The 17,266-nt window shown below is 41.8% G+C and overlaps 1 protein-coding gene across 1 annotated transcript; it reads left to right on the forward strand.

Moving 5' to 3' along the window:
- Positions 1-40: 40 nt before the first annotated feature.
- Positions 41-11,908, forward strand: LOC117337558 (magnesium-dependent phosphatase 1-like). Its single transcript, XM_033898589.1, has 6 exons — positions 41-174; positions 3,968-4,028; positions 4,460-4,570; positions 4,746-4,853; positions 5,354-5,439; positions 10,886-11,908. The coding sequence occupies exons 1-6, from the start codon at positions 105-107 to the stop codon at positions 10,972-10,974; spliced, it is 525 nt and encodes a 174-aa protein (XP_033754480.1). The 5' UTR covers positions 41-104; the 3' UTR covers positions 10,975-11,908.
- Positions 11,909-17,266: the final 5,358 nt, after the last annotated feature.

A 17,266-nucleotide genomic window follows, 5' to 3' on the forward strand; every position in this document is an offset into this window, starting at 1 on the left:
GAAAGTGAAACCGAAAATGAGTTACCTCCCTTCTCTCAGCTGTCATTTCCTTCTTCATTTAACCGGTAGTGAGCTCATACCCATGGTGAAATCGCATCTCTCGTATGTGCTATACAGGTATTAGCTACATATTTAAGAAGATGGCCAAACCTAAATTGATTGTATTTGATCTTGGTGAGTTTTTAGATACAAAACGCTCTAAAATGCTCTAAATGTTCTGATACAGCCGTCTGTGTGTTACATGGTATACGGTCGGTCAGTCACTCAATGTTTAAAAATCATGGGAAAAACATCTGGGATGGTAGGCTTTTTTTCTCTCTGTCAGATGCAGACGCCTGTCGTTCGGAACACTGTCCTCCCAAAGACATGAATTGACCTGAACCTGAATTGGTTTTTAAAGGTGTTAAAATTATTGCTTATAAATGAGTTATTTCTCAGTGTTAAAAACTATGCAAAAAGAGATGTTATTACATATTGAATTGCCAATTTTTATTAAAGATACATCAATGAATAGTGTCAAAAAAATAAATATGGTAATTTAATATGTAATAACATCCCTTCTTGTAAAATGTTTAACACTGAGAGATAACACATTTATGAGCAATAAACACCTTTAAAACTAATTCAGGTCTAGATTCAGGTCCATTCATGCCTTTAGGAAGACCCAGTTTTTCCAGGTAGAAGGTTTGCTGTTGTTTCTTACAAATGTAGTGTAGCAGAACTGAACCGGGTTGATCATCGGCGACCAGGTACATGTACATCTTGTAGCTCAATCGGTAGAGCATCCGGCTAGTGTTCGGAGCTCCTGGTTTCAAACCCCGGTCTGGCCGTGCATTTTTCCACTCCTACTACATTTGGTGCCTGTGACCAAACCTTGTTTCAAGTAAGGTGAATACTTGACAAGGGGATACCTGAGCCTGGGATTGTGAGTTTTGAAGTCTTCGGGGTCGAAGACTTAAAAATGTAAAAAAGGGAGTGAAGAGTGTAGCAAAACTGGACCGGGTCGATCATCGGCAACCAGGTAGCTCAATCGGTAGAGCACCTGGCTAGTCTTCGGAGGTCCTGGGTTCGAACCCCGGTCTGGCCGTGCATTTTTCCACTCCTACTACAGTTGTAACAATGTTGCATGGTTTTTTATTAACAGTCCCTGAAAGTTTGTACCTTAAATTTGATTCTCTCACAGTTTTTGTTTTTGGAGTGTGATTGTGTGGTCAGGTGGTATTCACTATTGCAGGTATTTGCCTTCTATCACTTTGTAAAAGAATATGGGACTTTGGTGTTTCTTTTGGTTTAAATTATGGGAAGTTTATATCTTGTACGTCGAGGGCTGATTGATAAGATGTGAGACTCATATTGAAGGATTTGAATTTTGCCGGACATATTGTATTATTTTTCAACATAATCACCTTCAGTATCTATACACTTTTGCCAGCGGTGTTTAAGGGCCTCATTGCCACTTTAATAGAACTCCTTTTCTTGGCTATTCAGAAAGTCATCCACTGCATGTTAGCGTTAGAGTTATAGTCAGGGTGCCTGAAATAGCTGTTTTTAGTTTCAGAAATAGACGAAAGTCTGATGGAGTGAGATCAGATGAATAAGACGGATGCTCAATCAATTTAAAGCCACAATCATGAATGGCAGCCATTTTGCAAAAGCCGCTTGTCTTTTTTAGGTCATCTGACCCGAAGGGTCAGGATGACCTATAGTCATCATGCTTCGTCCGTCGTCGTGCGCTGTGCGCCGTGCGTAAACTTTTCACATTTCAAACTTCTTCTCAAGTTCCACCACTGGGATTGAGCTGAAACTTGCCTGAAATGATCCTGAGATGGTCCTGACCAAGTCTTGTTATTTTTCGGGTCAGTCCGAAATCCAAGATGGCCGCCATAGCCGCCATTTTGAAAACACATTTTAAACTTATTCTCATGTTCCACCAGTGCTATTGAGCTGAAACTTGCCAGAAATGATCCTAAAAAGGTCCTGACCAAGTGATGTTATTTTTCGGGTCGGTCCGAAATCCAAGATGGCCGCCGTGGCCGCCATCTTGAAAAACACATTTTAAACTTCTTCTGCAGTTCCACCAGTGCTATTAAGCTGAAACTTGCCTGAAATGGTCCTGATATGATCCTGACCAAGTGTTGTTATTTTTCGGGTCAGTCCGGCCAGAAATCCAAGATGGCCACCATGGCAGCCATCTTGAAAAAACATTTTAAACTTCTTTTCCAGTTCCACAGGTGCCATTGAGCTGGAAATTGGTGAGGATTTTAAGGAAGGAGGGCCAACAAAGTGTTGTTATTTTTCGGCCTCGTAAAATCATTGACTTGGCTGCCATGGCGGCCATTTTTGTAACATGATTGTGCAATCATGGTTTTCCTGAACAATGCCTGTTTTAAACTTCTTCTCAAATTCCACCAGTGGGATTCAGCTCTAACTTACCAGAAATGATCCTGAGATGGTCCTTACCAAGTGTTGTTATTTATTGGGTCGGTCAGAAATCCAAGATGGCCACCATGGCCAACAGTGCCACTATATACTTACTACAGAGAATACATACTACAATAATATAAGGTTTTTAATTTAGAGTCAGATGACCGTTAAGGCCCCTGGGCCTCTTGTTTACTTTAGAGAACTACCTCGTTGATATAAACTAACCAAATGAAACCAGTCCTTGGGTAGACAGCCCTATAGTCGGAGAATAGTAGGACTTAAAAAAAACATCCTTGGATACCTCCTTCAATACGAGGTTCACAACTTATCAATCAGCCCTCTTTAGCGTTTTTGTCATGCATCCTTAACCTCTCTGGATTTATAGTTTTTGGTTATGAATCTTGTCTCACATCTTTGTCCACTTTCCACTTTAGCGATCTCTTTGGTTGTATGAGGGTACCAAATAACTGTATCCATGATTGATCTGTCCAGAACTACATGTATATATGCTGTTCTCCTGTATTCTCTTAGACTGTGAGTGCTTGTAGGTGTGTAGGAATCTAAGTGTATAGAGCTGGCTTATTTTACAGGCATTGTTAATGTGCTCTTTCCACTTCAGATATCTAGGTATTTGGATACCTAGTTGATGAAACTCTTTCCAAGATGCGATAATTCCATGTACATAGTTCGCTTCATTGCCATTGTTTATGGGTTTATGGTGGTTGATGTCATCCACTTAATTATTTACAGGTTAAGATAAAATCACACTCCTGTTCACAACTACCTGTGCATGCCTGTACATAATTGATAAGGTGTCGATTCAGATAAGTATCAGTTCAATGAAGGTCATACCAGTTCCGAGAAAAAATTATAAATTTGTGATATCCAATTTGCTTTATTAGTTCTTATACATTGCTTATTTAATGGATGATAAATATTAAGGAGCACCTAAGGGTATTGTTCCATAGTGTGTTGTTGTCTGTGTAGAGATATACACACACACTAATACTAATGTTGGGGGATGACTCTTGTTGAGTACTAAAATATTCTAAAACTTAATGTACAAAAGTAATTATTTCAGCACAACAGGAAAAAAGATCAGAAACTCAGGTGTCTATGATTTCTCACTCTGACAGGGAAATGTTAAGTATGTCTTACTATCTCAGGTGTCTATGATTTCTCACTTACTATCTCAGGTGTCTATGATTTCTCACATATTATCTCAGGTGTCTATAATTTCTCACTTACTATCTCAGGTGTCTATGATTTCTCACTATCTCAGGTGTCTATGATTTCTCACATATTATCTCAGGTGTCTATGATTTCTCACTTCATACTAATGATAATACAGCTGAAGTATTTCAGACCTGCTGATCTTGACCTTGATCTTTGACCTACCTTGAAAAAAACTAATTCTGAATTTCAACCTACTTCACGAGCTAATTGTTGTCTTCTGACAACTCTTGTTTTTTTCATTCGACCATATGTAATCTTTTCATGTGTTTTTTTGTGTGTCTATATAAAGACCTTTATGGTATTTCAGATTACACACTTTGGCCATTCTGGGTGGACACCCATGTTGATCCTCCATTTAAAAAGAGAAGGTAAGTAAAATGATAGTACTGGTCAGTTTTCTCACTAATATACTGGAATATACATTTACAATAAACTAAAAAAACTTACCTAAAATATAACCTGTTACCTGTGTACACCTGTGTGCTGTATTGAATGTGTAAATAAAGAATAAGCTGACACTTTTTATACCTATCAAATGAAGCTTAATTCCTGATACCAAATCCAGGTAAAATATTTTATCTTCCTATAATATCCATACATGAATCTTGTCTGTTCATGAGACTTTGAACTGAGGAGAGTGGACTGAAGTGATAAGATTGTGAAATATGTACTTCTTGGTTCTATTAGTATCTAGTTCTACATGTATACTTAAACTGATATACATGTAATTATTGTCATGAAATCATCTTATCTAATTGTAAAAGTACAGGGAAAGATGATTTGATATTTTGTTTTCCAGTGATGGTAAGGTTGAGGATAGCCGCAAAAAACATGTGACATTTTACCCAGGTGTGCCAGCGATGTTACAAAGACTGCATGGAGAAGGATACAAATTAGGCATTGCATCCAGGTAGATATACATCAGCATATACCTGTGACCCTGTAACCTTGACTTTTTGACTCTATTTCAATCTTGTATGACCTTTAAATCCTGTATTACCTTTTGTTACTGTGTTAATCCTGTGCTGACCTTTGACCTTATTTAAGCTTGTTTTATTATAAATACTTTGTTTTATATATTACAGAACCGGTACCACTAAAGAAGCCGAGGACCTTGTCACCCTGTTTGACTGGGATCAGTACTTTCATTACAGACAGATATATCCTGGATGCAAAATAAATCACTTTAAAAGGTGATATATTCTAAAACCAATTAATGGGTAGCATGTGATCACATTTTCATTATAAGATATGAATGTCCATCACTTTGCTGATCAGGGAGTTTGACCCCTCGTCACAAAGGTCAAATAAGGAAATAGTTCACTCCAACTGTAATCCATGAACATAATAATTATGTAATTTGTAAACATATATGAATGAAATGTGTTGCCAATTGTTATTTTTATCATATGTTTGATGTAGACTATAGAATTTGTTTTATCAAAACACTGGAAAATATTGATGTATCAACATAAGGCTTTAAGGTTGATGTTTAATGGTAATAACTGTTCTCCATCATCACATCAGCTAGTATGGTCATTATCAGCAGAGAACAGCATTAACTCTAATAATGAGCTATGTTTAGAATGCATGATATTTTTATGGTTCTATATAAGTACACCATTAACATATCATTGAAAAATTGTGTGGCAGCTCTATGCAATGTCATTTGACAATATTTTTTTGTTTATAGATTTCAATTTGACAGTGGTGTAAGTTTCAAAGACATGCTGTTTTTTGATGATGAGTACAGGAATATAAAAGATGTTGGATCTTTAGGTAAGTAAAACTCGTTAAATGAGAAAACTCAGAAATCCACAGCCCAGAGCATCTTTTATTCTAACAATATGTTTCCCTGGCGAACTGTCAATATGTATTGTGTCTGTCTAAACACAGGACAAATACAGAGCAAACTTACACAGAAAAGATCATACAAGGGTGGCACCATTTCCAACAGTTTCATCAACTCACATAATGGTTCATGATTACCAAGATGTCTGTCCTTCTTTGATGAAAAATGAGGTGACCAGTTAGAAATTTCCACATAGTTGATGATGACCAATACACCACGCCTTTATGCCAACTAGCAATAAAATACCTGTTTGACACTTTTAACAAAGAGTCCCAGTTCCCACAGATCGTCAACACTAGACAATAGGTGAACATTTTAGTCATATTCCATCCTGACATGCCTATACCTCATTGATTTGGAAACACCATTATAAATGTATGTTACATACATGCCATACTTTCAGGAGACCAATAAGGGAGATTGATGATTATTTTAAGGAGTTTTGCCTAAAATAAGGGAGATTTGTGCGCGACATGAATATCAACATTTTTACTCAATTTTAAAGCAATAAACTAATTTTGAAAGTGATAAAGAATATTTATATTTATTTTGGATATTAATCATATTGTATATGCAAACAACAAAAAGTTGTATAAGGTAAAAAATGCAATAATATACATTCAGATTCTAAAGATTTGAAATTATTTTTTGATTTTTTTTATGTAACACAAAAAGTTTCACAGCTTTATGCATATTACATAACAGCATTTGAAAAGGGTATATTATAATTACATGTAGCTAAAGATTAAGACAAGAAAGTTAATCTCACGCCGGGAGGTATGGCATGTATGTATGTAGAATTTATTTATTTTAAATTAATTGTGAAAGAAGTTATACCAGCTTATATTTATCATGGTTGCCTAGGTAAAGGGCAAGTGTGTAACCACTGTGCCACCTCACCACCCCACATCTAGGTGGAAGGCAAGTGTGTTACCACTGTGCCACCTGGCCACCCCACGCCTAGGTGAAAGGCAAGTATGTTACCACTGTGCCACCTCACCACCCCACACCTAGGTGAAAGGCAAGTATGTTACCACTGTGCCACCTCACCACCCCACACCTAGGTGAAAGGCAAGTGTGTTACCATTGTGCCACCTGGCCACCCCACGCCTTGGTGAAAGGCAAGTATGTTACCACTGTGCCACCTGACCACCCCACGCCTTGGTGAAAGGCAAGTGTGTTACCACTGTGCCACCCGACCACCCCACGTCTAGGTGAAAGGCAAGTGTGTTACCACTGTGCCACCCAACCACCCTACACCTTGGTGAAAGGCAAGTGTGTTACCACTGTGCCACCCGACCACCCCACGTCTAGGTGAAAGGCAAGTGTGTTACCACTGTGCCACCCGACCACCCCACGCCTTGGTGAAAGGCAAGTATGTTACCACTGTGCCACCCGACCACCCCACGCCTTGGTGAAAGGCAAGTATGTTACCACTGTGCCACCCGACCACCCCACGTCTAGGTGAAAGGCAAGTATGTTACCACTTTGCCACCCGACCACCCCAGGCCTAGGTGAAAGGCAAGTGTGTTACCACTGTGCCACCTGGCCACCCCACGCCTTGGTGAAAGGCAAGTGTGTAACCACAGTGCCACTTCACCGCCCCACGCCTAGGTGAAAGGCAAGTGTGTTACCACTGTGCCACCCGACCACCCCACGCCTAGGGGAAAGGCAAGTGTGTTACCACTGTGCCACCCGACCACCCCACGCCTAGGGGAAAAGCAAGTGTGTTACCACTGTGCCACCCGACCACCCCACGCCTAGGTGAAAGGCAAGTGTGTCACCACTGTGCCACCCGACCACCCCACGCCTAGGTGAAAGGCAAGTGTGTCACCACTGTGCCACCCGACCACCCCACACCTAGGTGAAAGGCAAGTGTGTAACTACAGTGCCACCTCACCACCCCACGCCTAGGTGAAAGGCAAGTGTGTTACCACTGTGCCATCCGACCACCCCACGCCTTGGTGAAAGGCAAGTGTATTACCACTGTGCCACCTGGCCACCCCACACCTAGGTGAAAGGCAAGTGTGTTACCACTGTGCCACCCGACCACCCCACGCCTAGGTGAAAGGCAAGTGTGTTACCACTGTGCCACCTGGCCACCCCACGCCTTGGTGAAAGGCAAGTGTGTTACCACTGTGCCACCTGGCCACCCCACACCTAGGTGAAAGGCAAGTGTGTTACCATTGTGCCATCTGGCCACCCCACACCTAGGTGAAAGGCAAGTGTATTACCACTGTGCCACCCGACCACCCCACACCTAGGTGAAAGGCAAGTGTATTACCACTGTGCCACCTGGCCACCCCACACCTAGGTGAAAGGCAAGTGTATTACCACTGTGCCACCCGACCACCCCACACCTAGGTGAAAGGCAAGTGTATTACCACTGTGCCACCTGGCCACCCCACGCCTTGGTGAAAGGCAAGTGTGTTACCACTGTGCCACCCGACCACCCCACGCCTAGGTGAAAGGCAAGTGTGTTACCATTGTGCCATCTGGCCACCCAACGCCTTGGTGAAAGGCAAGTGTATAACCACTGTGCCACCTGGCCACCCCACGCCTTTGTGAAAGGCAAGTGTGTTACCACTGTGCCACCTGGCCACCCAACGCCTTGGTGAAAGGCAAGTGTATTACCACTGTGCCACCTGGCCACCCCACGCCTTTGTGAAAGGCAAGTGTGTTACCACTGTGCCACCTGGCCACCCAACGCCTTGGTGAAAGGCAAGTGTGTTACCACTGTGCCACCTGGCCACCCCACGCCTTTGTGAAAGGCAAGTGTGTTACCACTGTGCCACCTGGCCACCCCACGCCTTGGTGAAAGGCAAGTGTGTTACCACTGTGCCACCTGGCCACCCCACACCTAGGTGAAAGGCAAGTATGTTACCACTGTGCCACCTGGCCACCCCACGCCTAGGTGAAAGGCAAGTGTGTTACCACTGTGCCACCTGGCCACCCCACGCCTTGGTGAAAGGCAAGTGTGTTACCACTGTGCCACCTGGCCACCCCACGCCTAGGTGAAAGGCAAGTGTGTTACCACTGTGCCACCTGGCCACCCCACGCCTTGGTGAAAGGCAAGTGTGTTACCACTGTGCCACCTGGCCACCCCACGCCTTTGTGAAAGGCAAGTGTGTTACCACTGTGCCACCTGGCCACCCCATGCCTAGGTGAAAGGCAAGTGTGTTACCACTGTGTCACCCAACCACCCCACACCTAGGTGAAAGGCAAGTGTGTTACCATTGTGCCACCTGGCCACCCCACGCCTTGGTGAAAGGCAAGTGTGTTACCACTGTGCCACCCAACCACCCCACACCTAGGTGAAAGGCAAGTGTGTTACCACTGTGCCATCCGACCACCCCACGCCTTGGTGAAAGGCAAGTGTGTTACCACTGTGCCACCCGACCACCCCACACCTAGGTGAAAGGCAAGTGTGTTACCACTGTGCCACCCGACCACCCCACGCCTAGGTGAAAGGCAAGTGTGTTACCACTGTGCCACCCGACCACCCCACGCCTAGGTGAAAGGCAAGTGTGTAACCACTGTGCCACTCGACCACCCCACGCCTTGGTGAAAGGCAAGTGTGTTACCACTGTGCCACCTGGCCACCCCACACCTAGGTGAAAGGCAAGTATGTTACCACTGTGCCATCCGACCACCCCATGCCTTGGTGAAAGGCAAGTGTGTTACCACTGTGCCACCTGGCCACCCCATGCCTTGGTGAAAGGCAAGTGTGTTACCACTGTGCCATCCGACCACCCCACACCTAGGTGAAAGGCAAGTGTGTTACCACTGTGCCACCCGTCCACCCCACCCCTAGGTGGAAGGCAAGTGTGTTACCAATGTGCCACCCGACCACCCCACACCTAGGTGAAAGGCAAGTGTGTTAACCACTGTGCCACCTCACCACCCCACGCCTAGGTGAAAGGCAAGTGTGTTACCACTGTGCCACCCGACCACCCCACCCCTAGGTGGAAGGCAAGTGTGTTACCACTGTGCCACCTGACCACCCCACACCTAGGTGAAAGGCAAGTGTGTTACCACTGTGCCACCTGGCCACCCCACACCTAGGTGAAAGGCAAGTGTGTTACCACTGTGCCACCTCACCACCCCACGCCTAGGTGAAAGGCAAGTGTGTTACCACTGTGCCACCCGACCACCCCACACCTAGGTGAAAGGCAAGTAGTGTTACCACTGTGCCACCTGGACCACCCCACACCTAGGTGAAAGGCAAGTGTGTTACCACTGTGCCACCTGGCCACCCCACGCCTAGGTGAAAGGCAAGTGTGTTACCACTGTGCCACCTGACCACCCCACGCCTAGGTGAAAGGCAAGTGTGTTACCACTGTGCCATCCGACCACCCCACACCTAGGTGAAAGGCAAGTGTGTTACCACTGTGTCACCCGACCACCCCACGCCTAGGTGAAAGGCAAGTATGTTACCATTGTGCCATCTGACCACCCCACACCTAGGTGAAAGGCAAGTGTGTTACCACTGTGCCACCAGACCCCACACCAAGGTGAAATGCAAGTGTGTTACCACTGTGCCATCCGACCACCCCACGCCTTGGTGAAAGGCCCAAGCCTTGGTGAAAGGCAAGTATGTTACCACTGTGCCACCTGGCCACCCCACGCCTAGGTGAAAGGCAAGTATGTTACCATTGTGCCATCCGACTGCCCCACACCTAGGTGAAAGGCAAGTGTGTTACCACTGTGCCACCTCACCACCCCATACCTAGGTGAAAGGCAAGTGTGTAACCACAGTGCCACCTCACCACCCCACACCTAGGTGAAAGGCAAGTGTGTTACCACTGTGCCACCTCACCACCCCATACCTAGGTGAAAGGCAAGTGTGTTACCACTGTGCCACCTCACCACCCCACACCTAGGTGAAAGGCAAGTGTGTTACGACTGTGCCACCTGGCCACCCCACACCTAGGTGAAAGGCAAGTATGTTACCACTGTGCCACCTCACCACCCCATACCTAGGTGAAAGGCAAGTGTGTTACCACTGTGCCACCTCACCACCCCACACCTAGGTGAAAGGCAAGTGTGTTACCACTGTGCCACCTCACCACCCCATACCTAGGTGAAAGGCATATGTGTTACCACTGTGCCACCCGACCACCCCACGCCTAGGTGAAAGGCAAGTGTGTTACGACTGTGCCACCTGGCCACCCCACACCTAGGTGAAAGGCAAGTATGTTACCACTGTGTCACCCAACCACCCCACACCTAGGTGAAAGGCAAGTATGTTACCACTGTGCCACCCGACGACCCCACGCCTTGGTGAAAGGCAAGTGTGTTAGCACTGTGCCACCCAGCCACCTATATATTATAAACTTATCTGAGATTTAGGTTGATGGTGTATTTTTCCAGGTGTGACCTGTATACTCGCCGAGAATGGCATGAGTGAAGCTATGTTGAAGGAAGGACTGGATGAATTTGCTGCCAATAGAGGAAGTTAACCATTCTGTGTTGATATAAAATCTAGGGTCTGTTCTCGTAATATACAAACTGTACACAATACAGGAGGGTAAGAATGAGAATGGCTAGCTGATATGGTGAAGTAGTACTTAAAGACCTGGTAAAGTGTTCCTACAGAGGTATGGGTATATAGCTGAACTGGGTGTGTTGATATGAAATATGGTCATGTTGTCAGGACGTGTATATGTTGTATCACCTTTAATGAAATTATCTTTAGTAATCATGCAGTCACATCTGGCAAGGCATACCTTGTCATGCCAAATTTCTACAAACTACATCTGAATGTGTTCATGATACTTTTCAAAACAAAAATCTGTTACTTTGGCAAATGGCTGGCCTTCATGGCTTGCAGCAGTGTTCTGAAGTATCAGATTGTTTATTTTATTGATGGAAGGAATTTGTGTACACATCATGCTGATGGAAGGTATTTCAACAGTTAGAATTTAATTAGTTATGTAAACGTTTTTGATAAATTGATGCCTGTTTTAATGGTATCACATCTTGCCATATTGTTGTTTTGTGGGTTGATTGTATTTTAGATTATTAATGACAATTAACAAATGTGATAATGAACTGAATCTTGATGTTTGAGATTGGAAATCCTTCTAGTCATAGATATATATTTACATTCCTAATTTGGTTTGCTGATATGAACATACCAAGTGAAAACAACAAACATATGACCATGGATACACTATGAAAACCGTATGAAAACATTGTCTCTCGTGCTGATTTTCCACACATAACATCAGAAAAATATCAATACGCTTGAAAAATAGTCCTCGTTTCATTTCCGTAAATTATGTTTTCTTTGTAATCTATTTACATAAATTAAAATTAATTTAACACAATAATTCGATGTTATTTCATGTCTCTTTGTTTTAAATAACAAGAAAAAAAAAAAAAAAAAAACTACTGCAAACTGCTGAGCGGAAGGACACGGTAAACGATGGTGCATAGGCGGGATCCCCCCGGCTGTTCTAATAATTTGGCGTTTCGTCGTATACATGACAAATTTTTCTTTTTAATAAAATTTCTCGTTTTCTCGATATAAATTTTTTAAATCAAGGTTATGTAAATATATGAATTGAATAGATTTTTTAATTTTCATTGCGGCTATGAATACCAGTAGCTAGCTACATATCGTCCGAGGCGCGCTACCGCGCGCCACGGGATATGTAGCTAGCTACTGGTATTCATAGCCGCAATGAAAATTAAAAAAATCTATTCAATCCATATATCCTGTACAGAAGAATTACTGATTACTTTGAGATATTTTCATATGTAATACAGATATAAAAAAAAACCCATACCTTTACCCTAAATCATTCATCATGTTGTATTAGCGACTACATAAGTGTTCAAAGATTGAATATAGATTTTCATGTTGAATGTACATTTTCATGTTGAATGTTGATTTTCATGTTGAGCGTACTATAAGATACTGCTACCTCAATGATTGGTCTGTATAGCATTGTCTGAGATTTATATACTTATGTTGGTTGCATGCTTTTAGCTCACCTTTTGTCCATGGTACATGGTCGTGGTTGTTGTCATCCGTCTCTCTGTAAACAATCATTGTTATTGCTATTTCTTGAGAAGTACAGGAAAGATCTTTTGCAGTCTTCATATGTAGGTCCCCCTTGGTCCTTAGTTGTGGCCATTGAATTTTGAATCTGATTAGAAAGAAATGGCCGACAGCCAGCTATATTGGACTTTGCCAGTTGAAGTTTGTAATTGCTATTTCTTGAGAAGTACTGGAGGGATATTTTTAAAACTCGATACAGTATGTATGTTACCTTGGTTCCTAGTTGTGCCCATTCAAATTTGTATCTGATTGGGAACATAAATTGGCTGACAAGCAGCCACCTTGGACTTTGCCAGTTGATGTTTTTTATCACTACATGTAATTTCTTTTTGCTCTTTCCTATGATTTCATTTGTTAGTTCTTCTTGTTATCAAATAATGAAGAGGAAAGGGATCGAAGGGAAAAGTGTAGAAAAAAACAAGTCTTTCATAGGATGATTAAGGGCATTCAAGGTGGGAGTCGATATCTCTCTGGGATCTCTCCTACAGGTTGGATTCTGGTCTCTTATATAAGTTTTGTTATTTTACACATACAACATTGCATCCCCTGTTCAACATTCATTTTAGAATAAATTGTGTTGTCGTATCAGGAACAACAGAGGCTAAATATTGCAATATGAATTTTGTTTTTGGTACATGTATATTCTTTCATTTAATAAAATCTTAAAGTTAAGTTAAAATCAAATGTGATTTTTTGTGTTGTATTAGTTAAATGTTTTATGATAACTCTATACCACTATAGTAGGAGGTCTAAGGAATGGCATTAATCTGAGAAAGTATCATTGATACCTTTTGCTAAATATTGTTCAGTTAGCAAACTCTTCATCAGAATAAGTAATTATCCAGTATTTACCAGTTGTGGACATCAACGACCTCTCAGCTTGTTACCTTGGCAACAAGGAGTGACAGATTTGTGGACAAGAATGAGAAACTTAACATCTGCCAAGGTTTGGACTAGTTTGATCTGAGGAATGTGTAAATGTATACACATACTTAGGCCGTGATTTCTCAGCTCTGTAAACTGACATTTCTATTATCTTTGGCCTGAGACAATAGAGATATTTATTTCCCATGATTTTTCCAGCTATTGATTATAGAAATTATTTCCCTTTCACATCCCAAAGATATCATTTTTTAATCTAAGTGTAAATGTATGACACACAGTCTGAAAATAAAAAAAAACCCAGGTACCCAACAGAACAAATGATGATTGTCACTCATTAATAATCGTTATTTATGAAAGAATTTTGATAATGCAAGGTTATAAAATATTGATTTATAGTAATTAGGTCAATATTATACAGTACGTAAATCCAACGATGCTTCAAGATATAAAAAAAAAGTTATCTGATGTTTCACACAAGACAATTTTAATACGGAATGATAGCGTCGTCAAATGATATCTTTATTTCAAATTACAACTTGTCATATACATAAACTCTTGCTAATGAACTAAATTTATATATTTTTACACAAAAGCTGGAGATAGTTGTTCCGCTTTTGTACTAGAATGATTCATAGAATTTACACCAATATTCCTGTTAGGTAGATAATGAAACTATACTCTATATATATAAAGATACATTAATTTATTGTCTGCTGTGAATGAAAATGATTGCATAATAAATTAAAGATTATTTTAAAATTCTTTATAACTGTAATTTCTGACGAAAATTTCACTTTCTAAATTCTATCTTCAATGAAGAGACTCTCATAGACATACGGTTGCCCTGCAGGCAGGGTGTAAGATTTGTACCTGCTGCCCCCATTGTATGATCGTAAGAGGCGACTAAATTTGGGATATTATCTTTTCTCTTCTCTCTGAACAACTTTCTTCTTCCTAATGTCTCCATTGACAATGCCTCGCTTTTGGCCTTTAGTTGAGCGTTCGCCGCTGTGAGGAAGGCTTTGGGTTCTGTCCCCTAGCCGAGACATACAAGAGTCTTCAAAAATGGTAGTTGCTGCTCCTGCTTAGCGCTCAGCATATTAGGAGTGGGACGACTGGTTCGCCCGTTGTCAGTATAATGTGACCGGGTGGGGTGTGCTGCTGGGTGTCTTCGGCAGTATGCTTCAGTGAGGTAGCACTATAAATCGGCAAAAGTTCCGGCCTATCACAAGGAGACTTAACACGAACATACCGCAGCCTCCCAAAATACACATACACACTCGCCACACGCATGCATGTCGAACCGTGCATGTCGCACGCACGGGAGGCCGTCCTTAAATGACCTTAGCTGTTGACGTTAAACAAAATAAACCAAACCAAACCAAAATCATAGACATAAGACATTGAATGTGTTTCACAAGATATATATTAACAACAAAGTAAGTGTAATAAATCAGACCCAGCTTACAATGAGTTAAATTCTCGAAATGATTTATTCTGATCAGTTGGACGAATGTTTTGATGCACATGGCGCGAATTCCCAACCCACGGCCTATATAGGGTTTTTACTTAAGTAGTAACGGAATGGTCTAATATAGGTACTAGATCCTAACAAATAAATGCTCGCTGGATTATTATAGATAGATAATTGGTCATATAATAAAAATGTGCTGTCGTTAATACTGCATGACTAATTATATGTACAGATACACTGTATATAATAACGTGGATGTGGCGCAGTGGTATAAGCTGCGGGTATTTCTGGCTAAGCTATTCGGTGCCGTGGAGTCCTGTCAGGGCAGGAGTCATACAATTGTCTTCCCTCGTCATTTGGTTTACTATGTTTAATATATATGTAATACAGTAAATATAAGGACCGTGGGATGGCAATTCGTGCCAAGTTTCTGTGTTGTGATGTGATTACTGTCGGTTAATGTTTGGAGTATAAACTTCAATATCAATTTCGTTACGTTTTATAACTACACGCATTATAACGCCCTACCAATTTGTCGCGAACACATTCACCGGGTTCAATCGTACTGACCGAGCGCAGATAAGTTTGAAATGTCCTCTACAATCACATACCATTTGTGATTTTTTACTCTCAGTTTGAGTTCATTGCAATGTCACCGGGTTCAATCGTACTGACCGGGCGCCGGTGCTTACACCCCCGGCGTTGATAAACTTTACACCCGGGCAACGATAATTTCTATAGAAAATGAACGCATAAGACGAGATCGGAGGAACGGTTGAGGTATTTTTTTCTTTTTGTTGATGTGATAATGCTGTCCTTCAAGGAAAGTAACCCGACCACGGAACAATATGATAAATTGGCTATAACTTGCAAGGATAACGGACAGGAAAAACACTTCTCATTTTTTGCTAATTCGCCTACAGTGTAGGCGGGTATGACCAAATTATGCCCCAATCCACGAATCATGCAACATGTAGTACAGCAAAATCCGCGATCGAAATGACTGTAAATCTCACAGTTTATCGGAATTATATGTTTTTACATGATCAAGTCTTGTTGGATTGACTGATAATAGATAAATAGAAAAATTAGACATTTCCGTATTTTACACCTCTGGCAACGAAGACGCTCTGGAGCTTTACACCCGGGCGCCGCAATTTTCTGACGTGGTAGTGATGTAAAAATACCAGAGTTGGCCTTTTTATGATTTTTGTTTATGTATTTTTTGCATTGATGCTTCCCGATCAATACGTTACAGTTCATTCATGGACGGGCCTCTTTAAATGTGCACATGTGGATTGTACATATTCATGTTTAAAAAACAATAACAGAATAACCCAGATCGATATGGTGTGATGCGCATATTTGATAAGGCTTTGAGGTGTTTCTTAACATTACACTTGTGATAACCATGGACATCAAGGAATATACAATGTGGTGCCGATTGTCTTTCCTCTTCACGAGATTAAATATGTTTTCTGCATAAATGACCTCTGTAACTATTGAATGTATTCCCCCCCCCCCCTTTTTTTAGAATGAGGAAAAAAAAAAGAGAAATGCTGTGGCTTCATAGGCCAAAAAGGAGAAGAACATAAGAAGAAAATACATTAAAACGGGTGTAAACACCGTTAAAAAGAACCCCCAAAAATTCCGAGGTGAAGACACCCAATTATCGTCGCCATTTTCCTCGCCACAGATAGCTACAGAATCAATGTCTCCTCTTGTCAGTGATGATTCTGCTCTAGAAGGAAACGCCAATGAACAGACACGTAAAGCTCTTGGAAAACTAGATGATATTTGTTTGGCCGAGGATGTGCTTACTTTTCTAAGGTTAGTAGCAGAAGAAGTATTCCCACTTGTCAACATTTCCTCGAGACTTTTTCTGGAAACTTGTCGGTTTTTTTAGGTCTAAACAATACATGCCAGATACGATTTAGTGAGATCACGAAGAGATTTTGGATGACTGGGTACCGATTGTTTCGCGGTCGCTTTCTTTATTTCATGGGTGGACTAAAGAATGTCAACCAGATTATAGACAATGACACAATACGAGGTGAATTTTCACCAGATGAAGCTAAAATCAACTTTGCCTTCCGAGTGTGCAAACATTGCTTAAAAATTCTTTCTTACTGGAAAAACAGCACACACGACCTGGAGTCCTTCATACAATTATCGACACCCTAGATAAGTCCAAGGTTGACATGATGTGTTCTGACGCAAAGAAGGTAACTGCTGGCGTCGATAAGACAGGCGAGGACGTTGATATGCTTGGCTTTGAAGACGGATAGACCCTGGCAGAAACAACTAAAAGAAAGCTCGAGGACAA

The sequence above is a fragment of the Pecten maximus genome, chromosome 11 (genome assembly GCF_902652985.1).
Source record: "Pecten maximus chromosome 11, xPecMax1.1, whole genome shotgun sequence".
In the NCBI taxonomy this organism is placed as follows: domain Eukaryota; kingdom Metazoa; phylum Mollusca; class Bivalvia; order Pectinida; family Pectinidae; genus Pecten; species Pecten maximus.